At 38.4% G+C, this 14,566-nt stretch overlaps 1 protein-coding gene, 1 long non-coding RNA gene and 1 pseudogene across 2 annotated transcripts in view; all 3 read right to left on the minus strand.

The window, feature by feature from the left end:
* Nucleotides 1-284: 284 nt before the first annotated feature.
* LOC148740016 (uncharacterized) lies at nucleotides 285-1,618 on the minus strand (annotated as a pseudogene).
* A 1,001-nt stretch (nucleotides 1,619-2,619) lies between these two features.
* On the minus strand, nucleotides 2,620-4,874 carry LOC148740017 (uncharacterized). The gene is made up of 3 exons (XR_015996413.1): nucleotides 4,722-4,874; nucleotides 2,905-3,607; nucleotides 2,620-2,746 (listed from the first exon to the last, which is right to left on the minus strand). It is a non-coding gene; the product is annotated as an uncharacterized LOC148740017 (long non-coding RNA).
* Nucleotides 4,875-13,122: 8,248 nt separating this feature from the next.
* Nucleotides 13,123-14,566, minus strand: part of LOC148740018 (uncharacterized) — a 1,680-nt gene continuing 236 nt past the window's right edge. Inside the window, exons 1-2 of the mRNA XM_088748070.1 lie at nucleotides 14,111-14,566; nucleotides 13,123-13,841 (exon numbers count right to left, since the gene is read on the minus strand). The exon at nucleotides 14,111-14,566 is cut by the window's right edge and continues 236 nt beyond it. Of these exons, the coding sequence (XP_088604196.1) occupies nucleotides 13,668-13,841; nucleotides 14,111-14,440 (504 nt within the window). The 5' untranslated portion in view covers nucleotides 14,441-14,566 and the 3' untranslated portion in view covers nucleotides 13,123-13,667. The remainder of the gene's footprint in view (nucleotides 13,842-14,110) is intronic.

Consider the following 14,566-nt stretch of genomic DNA (forward strand, 5'->3'; position numbering starts at 1 on the left):
TCAGAAAACTATAATAAATCAACATTTAAGCTCTTAAATGTGTCCTACCTTTTCGATCTTTTCGATATTTTTGAGCTTTGTTCTGACCTTTCAGGCGACCAGGATTGGGAACGCGACCTGGAAATAGTAATGCAATTTTGATAGCGTATGATCTGTAGTGAACAATAGAGAATTAAACATCAACCGAAGGTCGATTACGATATCAAACTTGAACTTAACCTACGGTCTGTCGCGATCTCTCTTCTTTTTTTTTTCTCCCCATTTGTAGATTACTGTTCGATTACTCTTCGACACTCTAAAAAGACACCGACACGTCACTCGAGGCAGACAGTCACTAAGAGACGAACCAGATAGTGATGACATAACGAACATAAAAAGCGCGCACCAATCAGGACCGAAATCGGGAAAAAGTTACACAATCGGCTGGTAAAGGAGGATCTGTAATTGAATACCACGACTAGAATCTGAGACTGGAAGGCACCGAAAGGTCATAAAAACCATCACAGACATCAAAGATTTGACGAAGATTGCAAGTTTCGAGCGCGTGATCTCTATCGCTTCTTTACGCGATTCTTTTTTGGTATGATTCTTTATTCCCGATTAAACCCTAGTTATTCATTATTCATTTTTTTTTAAGCCGTTATTCCTTATTCATTTTCTTTTGCAAGCCGTTATTCATTATTCATAATTCCGCTTCCACCCCCGATAATTGATATTCACAGATGGATGATGTAAATGTTTCTTCCTTCTTTCATCCTCGTTAACCAATCAGATAGCTAGATTTAATTAATCGATGCAATTCTAAAGGCAATTAATTTGTTTCCAGTGAAAATTTAAAGATGTCTAAGGAACGTAGCGTTGCGACTGGGGTGATGGTCAAGTTATTTTAATTTTGCTATGAGAGGAAAAGGTTGGCTATTACTGACCATTTTTAAATGCTCATTTAACTTGAATCACAAATCACCCTCTACAAAGTTCTTTAGTTCTAAACTAAGTTTGAAAAATAAAGGCCTGATTATTATTAACGAATCCATAAGTTCAACGAATAGGACTGTGATGGAACGTTTCCTGTGACAGCATCATATCCAAAGTCATATTCAGTCTCGCTGGTTCCGAGGTCAACAAAAGAAGCATCGCCAGCTTCTGTGATTCCAATCCCATGATCTGCACGCGCACAGCTACTACCTCCTCCACCAATCATCATCACTGATCCATCATCGGTAATCCAGTCACACCAGAAGCCGATCTTGTTTGCACTTTGGATATTTCCACTGCACTCAGCCTGTTGAAACCCGTCTGTTGACTGGTATTGTCCGCCATATTGAACCGTACAGTTTCCAAGACACTGATCATTGGCCCAAACTCTGCCATTTCTAAAGTCGCCGTAGCTTGTGATTTTAGATCGGAATGTTTGTCCACCCAGACAGTTACCTGTGGTCTGTAACAGAGGACTGTGACTGGGGTCGTCACTGCGCGTGATCTTTATTTCGCTACCGGTGACCGATCAAAAGGCTGTTGAGATCATATCGCTGTTCACTGAAGGGCCGTTTGTCACTCCAATGGCAATTTGCTGGTTATACCACCATTTTCCATCGTCACGCATCCAGTTCTCGCCATCGCTGTTTGAGAATCGAGCGATAAGAGTTCAGCCTGCAAAGAAAGAACATTTCTCATTTTTTTTTCTGCTTTTTATGACATCGAATGGACAGTTTCATGAAAGGATGGTTATTTATCCTTTCTATTGCTTGTAACAAATTGTGCAATGATCTCGCCTTTCTTCTGTTTTTCTTGGGGTTAGCAGTAAAAAAAAATAACCGTTAAAATGTTTCTGATGACCACAATGGGAAAGTATTAATTATAAGCCGTAAATAGATCAAGATTTTTAACCGTAAACCGTAGAGAAAGAATGAGTGAGACACTTTTTCTCTTTTACCGTCTGATATCCATCGGCTAGAAAGTTGAAAAAATGGTTGCTTTGATTTAAGATGGAATGCACTCTAATAAATTTTTTTAATTGATGTTTGAGTTACAACATTTTTTTTACACCGGCATCGAGGCAAAAAAAAAAAATTAGAATTCAAACTCATCTCAGCGGTGAGAACTTGTAATGAGGGATGTTCTAATGCAGTGGCGGATCTAGGGGGAGGGTCGGGGGGTCCGGACGCCCCCTATCAGACCTGACGCTTACAACTTTGAGACTGAATTTCTTACATTCGCGGGATCGTATATCCCTTTTTAACTGGCTGTTTTTTTAATTAATGAATCCAAGTAAACTTTAAGCGGCCAAGGAACTATGACGTGCAACCGCAGCTGGTGGGAAGGGGTGTGGGGGAGAACTAATATTCCTCAAAAGAGTCCACCAGTCCTTTCTGAACCAAAGTCTGGACACCTCCAATCAAAAACTCCTGGATCCGCTCCTGTAATGTCTTTGAACTTAGAGGATATTATCATCCCAACATTAAGGTTCCGTAAGCGAAAATGATATTGTCCTCTTGACAAAGCACTGTTGGCGAAGCAGACATTGGTTTTTACGTGTTGCAAAGCCTAAATATCATATAAGAAAAACTAGTAAAGAGGATATAGTTAGAGCTTGACAAACAGATAAACATCAAATATGGTTTATATTTAAATGCTTTTCCATTCCCAATAAATTCGCTTTTACAGGAACAGCTGTAGGAGCCGTTAGTGTTGTGGCAGTCTCCATTAACGTCACAAGGTCGAATGGAAGAACTGCACTCGTCAATATCTGAAGGAAAAATGAAATTACCTAATTAGGAAATATACGGTAACAGCAGGGTAACGGTAATCAATTAAGATTTGGGGTAGTCTCCTGTTGTGGAAGGGAATTAAACCATCCGTTAAGTTTGAAGCGGTCTTGTAAATGTGAACTTAATCGTGTGTTACCCGTTTCAGAATGTTCCCCAGTGTATCCTCTCGCGCAAACACACACGTAACTGTTCTTTTCGTACTGCGGAGCGCATTTCCCATAGTTCTGACAAGGCAAACTGATACATGGAGACTAAAGAAAACATATAGCAATGAGAAATAAACGCGGGTGATGTGGCCTAAGCTCGACAGTCAAAATAAATATTATCATGAGCCATTTTTCCAAATAAAGTCAGTATCCCTTAGTTGACCTTCCCGCTAATACCCAAAATACATAATAAATCTTTCGCTCAAATAACCCCCCTCCTTATTTCTGCAATCAACCCCACTCCATACGCATGCAATCGTATGTACTTCATATCCTCTTCCTTTCACAAAAACAGAGTGAACAATTTTTATTCACAACTTTCTGCGATACTATAGTGATGGTGACTCTGATTAGGGATAAGCTTGTCTGAGTTGTTGTAGATATCCGATGTAAGTAATTCACACAGAACGTTGCCATTGACATCATGAAATGCGGCCAGTTTAAAAGAGAAACATGAAGGGATGTTGACACAAACAAATCCACATTCGTTGCCTTTCAGAACATAATCCGAACCAATAGCAATGATGTTGAGGTAGGAAGACTTAAGAGCCTTAATTTTGACATAAGCTACCGGTATTCCTTTATCTGTGATTAGGCGGAAAGGTTTACCTTGTGCATTGATAACTTTTGTTTCTAGGAATAAAGAAAGTAAAGATATAGGATTTCTTAAAAGTATTCTGCTGCAAATCCACAGTCACTGTCATCCATGCATAACATAATCCAAACCAGTACTGGTCACGTTCAGATAGGAGAACTTAGTATGCACAAAGTTGAAATAAGCCATTCCTTTATCTGTGCCTTGACTGAGAAGTTTACCTCATAAATTTACAACTTTTGTTTCTAGAAATGAAAAATGGAATGAAAAAAGATTATTTCAAAGTATTCTGCTCACACCCACTATCTCATCAGAATTCTAAAACACTTTACGCACAATAAGAAGCATGTGTTAGAAAAAACATTATTATTAGTACATGGAAACTACTCCTTCAAAGTTCGGTAAGTCTAAAGAGCATTTTCAGTTGGAGTTGTATGTTGCTTTATCTCCCCATGCAACCGAAATCGGATCAGTTCCCTTGCACTTTAATTAAGCTATTCTATAGCAAACTGCTAGGGACTTATCAGAGTGTGAAACGACTTGGTAAAATTGTAGGGGCTTATCGTATATATAGCTTAACAAATAACATATCAACTGATAACCTGTTGTAAATGCTTAATATATACCTTGACTGCAATTACTCTAGCATTTCACTTAGCATGTAAAGGAAACCCACTCTTGACGTTAACTTTGAATCATTGATAATATAACCTGTTCTAGGAACCTTTACCTTTATTATGGGTGGTTTCTTAGGTACGCCTTTTCTTCTCCAAATTCTCTATTTATTGTATTATTATATAACAATCTTTAAGAAAAGTTTTCTTTGCAGTTATTTTTTTTATATTGCCGATCTTGTTTCTTATATTGCCGATCTTTTACTCTACCTTGGCCGCAAGGATAAAAGAAATTGAACGTAGAAAATGATTTCGAAAAGTATAAATATCTCGAAGGTTAGTAAGTGTTATACTAAGTATGCGGGATCTGTTTCACGTAACTTGGACTGACTCGCTAGTTAAGAGAGAAATAATGACGATGCGTGAGGATTAACAGCTTAGTAAGCGTCACCTTTATCGCTGCTCTCCTTGAAGGGGCAATTAAACTATCTCTTAAGAGAACTCGGATGATCTTTGGTAAAGATTTTGAACACTTTACCTAAGACATACAGGCTATAATTCTTTTCCCGCACTCCTTTTCCCTCGAAAAAAAGATCCTCATTGCACTCAAAAGTGGGTAAAAGTTAATGCCTGACCTAGCAAAAATATTGAGTTTACGATATAACCAATAAGATAATACCACTTGCATCACCTTCCTTCACAACAGCCCAGCAATGAGGCCATCCTACCAAAAGAACAGACGCAAAACTGAAGGGAAGTACCGCGAAAAAGAGGCCTCGCTTTTTAAAACACATCTAATTATAATATGACACTGATGTGATATGCAGCGACAGACTAACGGTTTTAGTTAGTTAAACGACTTGGCATTAAGATTGTGCGCCCTAATTTAACAACCTTAAGAAGACTACTGCACATATTTGTTTCTGCGACCCAAAGCATTAACATTTAAAGTAAAGCGGCATAATAACTTATTTACTGCACGCCTTAAGATAAATAGGTTATCAAAAGTAAAGTGAAGTTCATGATAAAAAGTGATTCTTCAATATATGGATTTTTTTTCAACCAACATTTGGGTACGAACTCTAACATAAAATCTTCATCTCTAGAGAGATTTATCTGCTAAAAGCGGAAACTAATTGTTGTTTTCTAAAATGTTTTTCCTTTATTTGGTTGAAATGAGGCAGGTGCTTTTGTATATAAATGTAAAAATGAAACAAGCTGCAATTACAGGAAGGGAATAATATACAATATACAAAGAAGCGTAAGAGTCGCTGGAGGCGATAGCCGAGAGCGACTCTAGCTTCTTGAGTGCTTAGCAAACCTCCCAAGTGCATCCATAACTCAATAGTGTACGCTGTGATGTTTACCATTTGTTTTATAACATAGCATTGAAACACTGTAGCTAAAGAGTTCCCTTTTATTTAACAAATCTTACGCGACCAGAAAAAACAAGCGCGCGCGGAAAAATGGTCTTTGCATTTGCTCACGTCAGTAGCGTACACCCATGAGCGGGACGCTAAATTGGCCAATCAGAGCACGCGCTTTACTTTGGTTATGTTATAATTTTATTAACGTCGTGGCTGATTAATTTAAATGCGCGCAAATTACTTAAAAGGCCGCTATGACCGGAAAGAAGGAAAATCACCGTTTTCATTCAAACTGAGATATTGGGTGCGAAATCCAGCATAACATGTTCAGCTCTAGAGAGAGCCAACTTCTAAAAGCGGTAAACAAATGTTATTTTCTAACATTTCTTGGTCTTTATTTGGTTGGAATAAGGCAGGTGCTTTCGTAGCTAAATATAGAAGTGAAACAAGCTGTAATTACAAGAAGGGAATAATATAAATAAGGCACGTAGCCTTTGTGCGTTCTAAATATTGCTTAACTTAATTAATAGAACTTGCCTAATTTTTTTTGTAACTCGAAATAATGAAAAACAATTTTATCTACGTCCTAGCTGATCAACTTAAATGCGCGCAAGTTACTTTGAAGGCCACTATAAATGAAAGAAGGAAAATCAGCGTTTTGATTCCAACCGAGATATAATGAGCGCTATCCCTGTAAAAATAAACATTTTCCTAAAGCTTAATAAACACTGATTTCGGATATTTAATTTAATTTTATGATTGAACAGAGTTGGAGCTTATTCTTTCATGCCGAGACATATGTTTGTTTGACGACGCATTTTAACAAACACGCTTCTATCTTATCGGAACGTGACCTACACATGTTGATCTGAAAAAACGTGTCTGAAATTTTTATTTGAACACTTCATTATTTTTTAGCCATCCTTTTAACTTCAAAGTAGCGCTTTTGAGCGAAGTTTTCAAAGTAGAGGCTATATCTCAAGAAGTAAAGCAAAAATCGAAAATCCGAAAATCCAAAGTTAAGCGGAGCGTAGCTGTTTGATGTTTTGTTGGTGTTTGTTTGTGAGGTTGGTTTGTCGGTGTTTAGTTACTACGCGTTCCTAATTCACACCTGCGAAGGCTGTTATCCAATTACATTTGAGCAATTCATTTGACACTACATGTATTTTGCCTGTCGCCGCTGATGCTGCAAGATAGTGGAGAGTGGATAGAGTTGGTGAGGAGTTAGGTCGAGCAGGTTAAGTGTGACACGTGTGAATATGAAGCTATTTGTATCGAAAGCTAGGTGCTTCAACTGGCAGAAAAATGAGCCGGGAAAGAGGTCAGGCAATAGACTCTGGCCGCTGAATTTCACTAAGTCTGTTAGGAACCCCTATCACTATCGGTGAATGATATGTCCGCTCTGATGCAAACTGCAAAGAAATTTACCTTTTTCCAGGGTGGCAACAGAACTTTGCCATTGATATCATGAAATGCGGCCAAGTTAAAAGAGATTCATGACGAAATATTGACACAGGCAAATCCACAGTTACTGTCATCCATAACATGATCTAAACGAACACTGGTGACGTTGAGGTAGGGAAACTTGTGACGCTTAAAGGTGACATAAGCCATTCTTTTATCTGTGCCTTGGCTGAGAGGTTCACCTTGTACATAGACCACTTTTGTTTCTAGAATGAAACATAGAATGGAAAAAAACATTATTTCAAAGTATTTTGCTCATGCCCAATATCTTATCAGAATTCTAAAACACTTACGCACAATAAGAAGCATGTGTTAGAAAATACCAGAATTACTAGTACGTGGAAACAAGTCCTTGAGGGTTCGACAAGTCTAAAGATCATTTTCAGCCGGAGTTGTATGCGACTAAATTTCACCATTGAACCGAAATCTGATCAGTTCCCTCGCTTTTGAATTAAGATTAAGCAATTCTATAGCAAACTGTAAGGAACTCGCCAGAGTGTAAAACGACATGGTAAAATTCTGGGGGCTTATTTAATATTTGGCTTAACAGATCTCATGTCAATTGATAACCTGTTGCAGGTATCTGCGTTTGTTTCTATGTGTTTGGTTACTATGCATTTCTAGTTCACACCTCGGAGGGCTGTTATCCAATCAAATTAGAGCAATTCATTTGACGCTACATGTATTTTTCATGTAATAGTAATAGTAATAATAATTGTAGTCAAAGTTTAATGTCTTAACGTGGGGCATGGCTACCTATATTGCCCGAGCCAGAGGCTCATGTATGAAACGCTTGACAACAACCCACCCATCCCACCCCAGGGGAGGACATCCATCCCACTGTTAACTCGTGCGTGGGAAATTAACGTCTCTTACCCCTAAGGGAGACGGGACCTCCATTTATTCGTCCCTATCCGAGAAGACTACAATATCTAAACCATTTCTCGATGTTATAGAAAGGAAGCATATTCTTCTCATTTATTTTAACACCTTAAGTGTTAGTCCGGCCGGGACTCGAACCCTCGACCTCCCGCACATCAGTCCAGCGCTCTATCCATTGAGCTGGCCGGGAGGCGTTGATGCTGCACGAAAGTGGAGAGCAGATACAGTTTGTAAAGAGTTACGTCGAGCAGGTTAAGTGTGAAACGCGTGAATAGGAAGCTATTCGTGTCTAAAGGAAGGTGCTTCAATTAGAAGAAAAAGGAGGAAAGAGGTCAGGCAGAGGAAAAAGAGCTATACTGGAAACGCAACACGGCTTTTCAACGATCGATGCTCGAAGTATAATACTACGGCCATGACGACGGACTGTCGGCGATTAGAGAGTTGCGGCTGGGGTGCTGGTCAAGTTGTTTTGTCTTTGCTATGAGAGGAAAGAGATGAGCCATTACTGATTATTTCAAAATACTCATCTAAACACAATGTGACATTAAATGAATACTATCATCCTCTATAAAGTTCTTCAGTTCTAAACTAAGTTTGAAAAGTTAATACCTGATCTCATTTTTAACGGATCCATAATTTCAACGAATAGGACTGGGATGGAGCGTTTTCTGTGTGAGCACTAAAACCAGAGTCATATTCGGTCGCTTTGTATCCCTCTTCAACAAAAAAAAGTTTTGTCAGTTTCTGTGATTTCAACCTATTGATTTGCACGGTGACATTCCTCTTCTCCCCCACCAGTCATCATCACTGATCCATCACCATCACTCCAGTCACACCATAAGCCGATCTTGTTGGCGCTCTGAAGGCTTCCATTGCACTCAGTTTGTTGAAGTTTAAACAGGCCCCTAAATTGACTGGAAAATTGTAATAAGTAGCCTTGAGGAAAGGTTGTATTTTCATTATTTCTGAATCAGTAAGTTGCATGAAGTACGAATGTTTCTTCATAAAACAGACAGATGAGGAGCAGTAATGGGTTAGCAGGTATCAATTCAGCAGGTGACATTTAAACCTTGATTGCAGAGTTAACTTTTCCCGTGTTTAAAATATGAGTTTCCTCTGACTAAGATTGAATTTCCTGTTTTGTTAACTTATTTTCGTGGTCTCTTGTTAGTCCATAAGCCTTTGCACACGGGTACGCCCCCCTCTCTAATAATCGCCCCAACCTCGAATTTTTTTTTCTTAGTAGGTCCCCCTAATCTAATAAGCAATGCACTCTCGTTTTGATAACCCTCCTTATACCAATAAGAGCCCCCATTCTAATAAAGACCCTAATTCTGTTCTTGCTATAGCCCTGTTGAATCGAAGTACATGTACAGTGAGATGAACCGTGGTCCATATTCCTTTAATTGCTCACTTTATCTAAAGTCTCGTGAGAAAAACAGTGACATTGGTCTCGGTTCCCTGACTATTATGTCGCCGTGAGTACACAGCTCCTTCAAACGAAAGACCCCGTCTTAAAATGTACGTTGCGACCATTGCTTGGTTAGTCGTTTTAGCAAGGAAGGAACTAGGGAAAACAAGTCCGTTTGCTAGTCTTAATCAGGGAACAGACCCGTAATTAAGGACTGAAGCGAAATTATGTTGCTAAATACTAGCTAAATATATCTATTTCGAACTTTATAGATAATCTCTTTTAATCAAATGAAACAGTTGTTTGCTTACCGTTACTCGTTAATGCGTTGACGCGGATCTAGGAGGGGGGGGGGGGGGTTCGGGTGGTTCGGTCGAACCCCATAAATTGTTCCTCAAAATGCTGGAAACTATTTTTCCGAAGATCTAATTTTCAAAATCTCCCAGGGGAGCATGCCCTTGGACAATTCTCCGAACCCCCCTTGACTAAATCCTGGATCCACCCCAGAAGCGTGCATCTTCATGCGACTTTCAATGGCTGAAATGCGCAGTTTGTTCAGCAAAATAATCAGTAGAACTGAAATGAAAGAAACAACCGAAGAGCCTCTGTGAAAAGCTTTGTTTGAGCATTTTTCGGGAGGTTTCTTTGTAGGGTCCATCGTAGTTTCAATGGAATTCGAGAGAACAGCTTCCCTGATGAACAAACTCAACTGTTGCGAGATACGACTTGTTTACTTGAGCTAAAGGTCGAGGCTTCCTGTGTAACTGATTTCATAAAGAACACGTCCAGTCGAGATGTAAAGTAAACTGTTATGGATTTTTCTGTTATCGCGTCACAAGGGTAAGAGTTCAGAAGCCTGACCCGACGCCAAAATGAATCCGGTTTTCAGAATGAGTGTGATCTCGTAGTTCCTAATTTTGGAGTAAATCTTTCTTATTTATCGGGTCAATTTTACGAGCAACCTCTGGCCTGTATTAAAATCTCGCACAATGATCTTCTCTTTCCCTTTTAAATCAAATTAGTGCAAACTAGTGCTTTTCGTGCCTGGAAGATGGGGTCTCGTACAACGGATAGGAAAAAAGAAAAGGCAAAGACTATAAAGAAAAACAAAAAAAGAAAAGAAAACTAATGTGTGAGTTTAGGTTCTCAGGATTGTAAGTCAAAGCGACTTTCGTTGTCATGTCTTTCCACATTGATAATCTCTACAATAGGTTGGAAAGATGACCGCGTGAGTCCATAGCAGAATTCTTATGTACGGCTACCATTAGCAAAATGATTAGGTCGCTTTTGGGAAAATGTAACATCGTTTAAGCCACGAACCTTCCCATTTTTAAATCCCTAATTAGCAGAGTTTTTTTACCCTCAAAAGCCCGAAAATGTGCGATCCATTCCAATAACTCTATTAAAAATGCACCTTCATATTTATAATCTTATTTTTTCGTCTTTCTGGCATATGATGAGCATATCGTAAAGGACAGTTATTTATTCTTTTTCTAGTTTGTAACGAATTCTGTTGAGGTCTCGCCCTTTATCTGTTTTTTATAATAATAATAATAATAATAATAATAGTAATGATAATAGTAATAATAATTCATGATTATTTACGATCGCGTCCCTCCTTCAGTGGAGGAGGCCTGGGATATAGTTACAAGTGGGGCTGTAAACGTTTTAGCGCGGAAGAAGAATTTTCTTCTTGATGCATTTTCCAGTTTCTTTAAGAGCACGGCTAGTACTGAAATAACCACTTTTCTAATCTCTCTGCTTCGATTGATTTCTATTTCTAAACATTTTCAATTTACAGCTTTTTGGATGAAAGCATTCGCGTCTGAGGGTATAGCCACAGAAATAAAAAATTGCCCATCTTTTCCGTGTTTTTAATAACAATACATGGACAGCTTAATCTTATTCTACGACTTTCTGGATGGGCATATCGTTACAATCTGATAGATTGTAACCACTTGTGCGATGGTCTCGCCTGCCTTATGTTTCTTGGCGAAATTTGAGCCGACAGAGTGCGGCCGTTTTTTAATCAGTTCATTCATCGGATAACGCGCAGAAGGCGTCTTGAATATTAGATGCCGCGGGGTCAGTAAGGACAAACAATTGGCGTTGTTTGTTGCTTTTCCAGCCAGCTGCGTCGGATAATATTTTGAAGCTTTTGAACCACTTTTGCCATCGGTGAGCGAGAGAAGTTTGATCGTCATGGGATCAAACGGCAGAATTAAAGCGGTATCTAACAACCACGGGCTCAATTAATCCTCGTCGCCAATGTAATAACGTGTAATGATAGTTTTCTTCCGATCGGTTTTTATCTTTAATGGCTGCCTATCCTTTTACACAACATCACAACACGACAGCTCATGCTCGCGGGATATGCCTAAGGGCATGGGATATGCCTAAGTCTGAAGTACTAAGCAAAGCTCGATGGTCTTCTATTGAAACCACATATAAAGTTAATTTGGCTAAACTGATGTTCAAAATAGATAAGAAGACTTTACCTATATCCATCTTAGATACCACCGAAGAAGTTGACGTGAATACTAAGAAAGATCTAAGAAGTAATGCTAACATAAAAGTACCAAAATTCAACACATATTACATGGAAAACAGTTTTTCCCAGAAGAGGACCTATCGTTTTTAACACACTTCTCCAAGAATCAAATTTAAGAAATATAACCATTAAGCAGCTCTCCTCGTTAGCCTACAAATCAAAGGCACTTTTAAATTTGAACTTTAATTCTATTTCTCCACAGACAGTGAACTTTAAGGATCCCAATTTTAAATATTTTTAGATCTTCTAATTTTGATAGGCTACTTTAATTATTTTATTTTACTACATTTCATTTTATTCCATTTTACGCACGACCCCACAAGCGTGTAGTCGCTTTAACAATTGTCGTGTGAAATAAAGTCTTTGTATTGTATTGTATTGTATCGTTCTACGAATTTTACTCTCTGAGTTCGAAGAGTATGCTTTGCATACCATAGCATTTCGTCAACTATTGACCATTACTGTTAACTACTCGGTTCTGTAAAACCAAAGTTTTTTATTCGCGCACACACTAATCTAAGTAATGAAATGTAGGGCCAAAATTCATGAGTTTTATACCTGCTAGCATTCTGCATATATTACGGTCACAATACACTGCACACTAATTAGCAACAATTGTAGAATTTAGCATTCTCCGTATTTTATTTCTGTTCATTAGCGTCCTTCGGGAATACTTTTTGTCTTTCGTTCCCGCGTTCGGTATAATTTGCATGTTGTTCATATTCTAGCTTTTTAGTTTCATCGTTGTTTACATCGAGAGAACATCTTGTCTTAAGAGAACATCCGGTTTAGAGTTGCCTTTTCGCGGCCTACAGCGCCGATACAATGTAAGTTCCTAGTTATTATGTTCATCACGTTCGCTTTAGCCGCCTTTCAGTTTTATATTTCTGCATTTTGTAAGCTTGTATTTTGTTGGTTCTTCATTAGTTCAAACCTCTCCCTCCGATCGAGCGTTTGTAATCATTGCTAGAAGCGGCAACGAAAAGACTCGTCTTTTGGCAGCAACAACGATTCTGTTTTGATAAAACATAAATGACGGCGTCAATTACTGATTATGCAACAGTTACTGTCATCTAAATTTATAACCCCTCTCCTTTGGGATGAAAATCAAAAAAAATATATATATAATACACCTCCCCTTACCGAAATTTGCGCGTGCGAGAAAACAAAACATAAAAGAAATAAGCAGATCCGTTGTAGTGACTTACTAAGTTTAATTCTTGAAATCTTGTTTTGAAATCAACAAAGATCTCTGTAGCGACAATGGGAGGCAGTAACGTATTTGAGCGATCGAATATTAACATTCTCTCATCCTAGATTATGATCACAGAAAGCTTGATTCTTGCGTCTTCATCGGCCGGATTGTGTAAGTTTGCACAGTTTTCAACACGAATCAAGTCAAAAACATTCTTGCAAATACGTTTTTTCGATAGTCAGAGGAACGGTCTGCACAGGGGCGCTAATGTACCCACCCTCAAAAACACTAGTGAAGCGGTGGAATCATGAAGCGCGCTGGCTATAATTTTTCACAGGTGTATATTTGCCTCATTAAAAGCCATTTTTCTCGTATTTTATACTTAGTGGCGACAACATATTAATGAACGTTTGGATCATGACTTGAGGGGAACAAAATAGTCTGTATTTAGAACCGATTCCGGTTTCAATTCCCGTTATGAAGTTTTTTCAAAAGCTGTTATTATTTCATTTTTTGTCCAGAGAGTGAAAGAGTTCTGTCTTATTCTAAGATGCACCAGCCAGCTGGATTTTGCTTGAGGAGCGGGTATTTACATGTTCTGCTTCAATGAGCACTTATATTACTTCGGCGTGTTTTGAAGGTTTCACAAAAAAAAAAAAAAATGCAATGTTGCCAATTATTTGACAGTCATCTCCAGTCCACGGATGTATGCAGGAACATGAAAATGTTTGGTTTTTCTCGTGAAACAAACAAGAACCACCATGACGACAGCCTCTCATGAGACATCCCTAAAAAGGCAAACAGGTATTATCGTTTAACGGGTATATTTCATTAATAAAATAGAATACAACTCTTCCTGTTCAGCTGCAGTTGTTTGCATGTATGTAACCACTCGATAAATAATGGCTATCTCAAACCAATATGCATGAAATTGCGATGCTCCTTTACAACTGAAAATAACAACTTCTTTCTTCTTGTACGTGTTAAGAAAAGAAGAAAAAACAAAGAAACGAAATAAAAAACAAAAACAAGGGAAAAAACAATAACAAAACTATACCTTGAGCATCATAAAGAAAGTGAAGTCTTTTTTATCATAAATCTGGGCATTTCCGTCGAGCATCCCATGCTTGTTCAGTTCAGAAGTTCCTTTATCGACCTTTTCGGATGGTTCTTCGAAGTTTGTTGAAGTACACCAGGAGTTTTTGAGGCATGAAAGACTGGAAGATATTTGAGTGGGAGATCGAAACTGTTTAACAGCATGACCATTAAGGCGCTTGTTCTCCTTAGTGGTGAATAACGCTGAACGAGAATGCGTCGAGTCTTCTTTAGCAAAAAGGATGGTGAGTCCTTGAAATAGTAAGAGGAAAAAACTTTCCTTGACCGCCATTTCTAAAACATATCATCAACTGAGTGAGATCGTTGACGCAGGTGTCAATTCTATTGGAAGTTGAAACAGTACAACACCATTGGCCAATTCTTAATTATCGACGTTGAACAAATTTAAAGAGAGAGG

This window comes from Stylophora pistillata, chromosome 2, assembly GCF_964205215.1.
Source record: "Stylophora pistillata chromosome 2, jaStyPist1.2, whole genome shotgun sequence".
NCBI lineage: Eukaryota > Metazoa > Cnidaria > Anthozoa > Scleractinia > Pocilloporidae > Stylophora > Stylophora pistillata.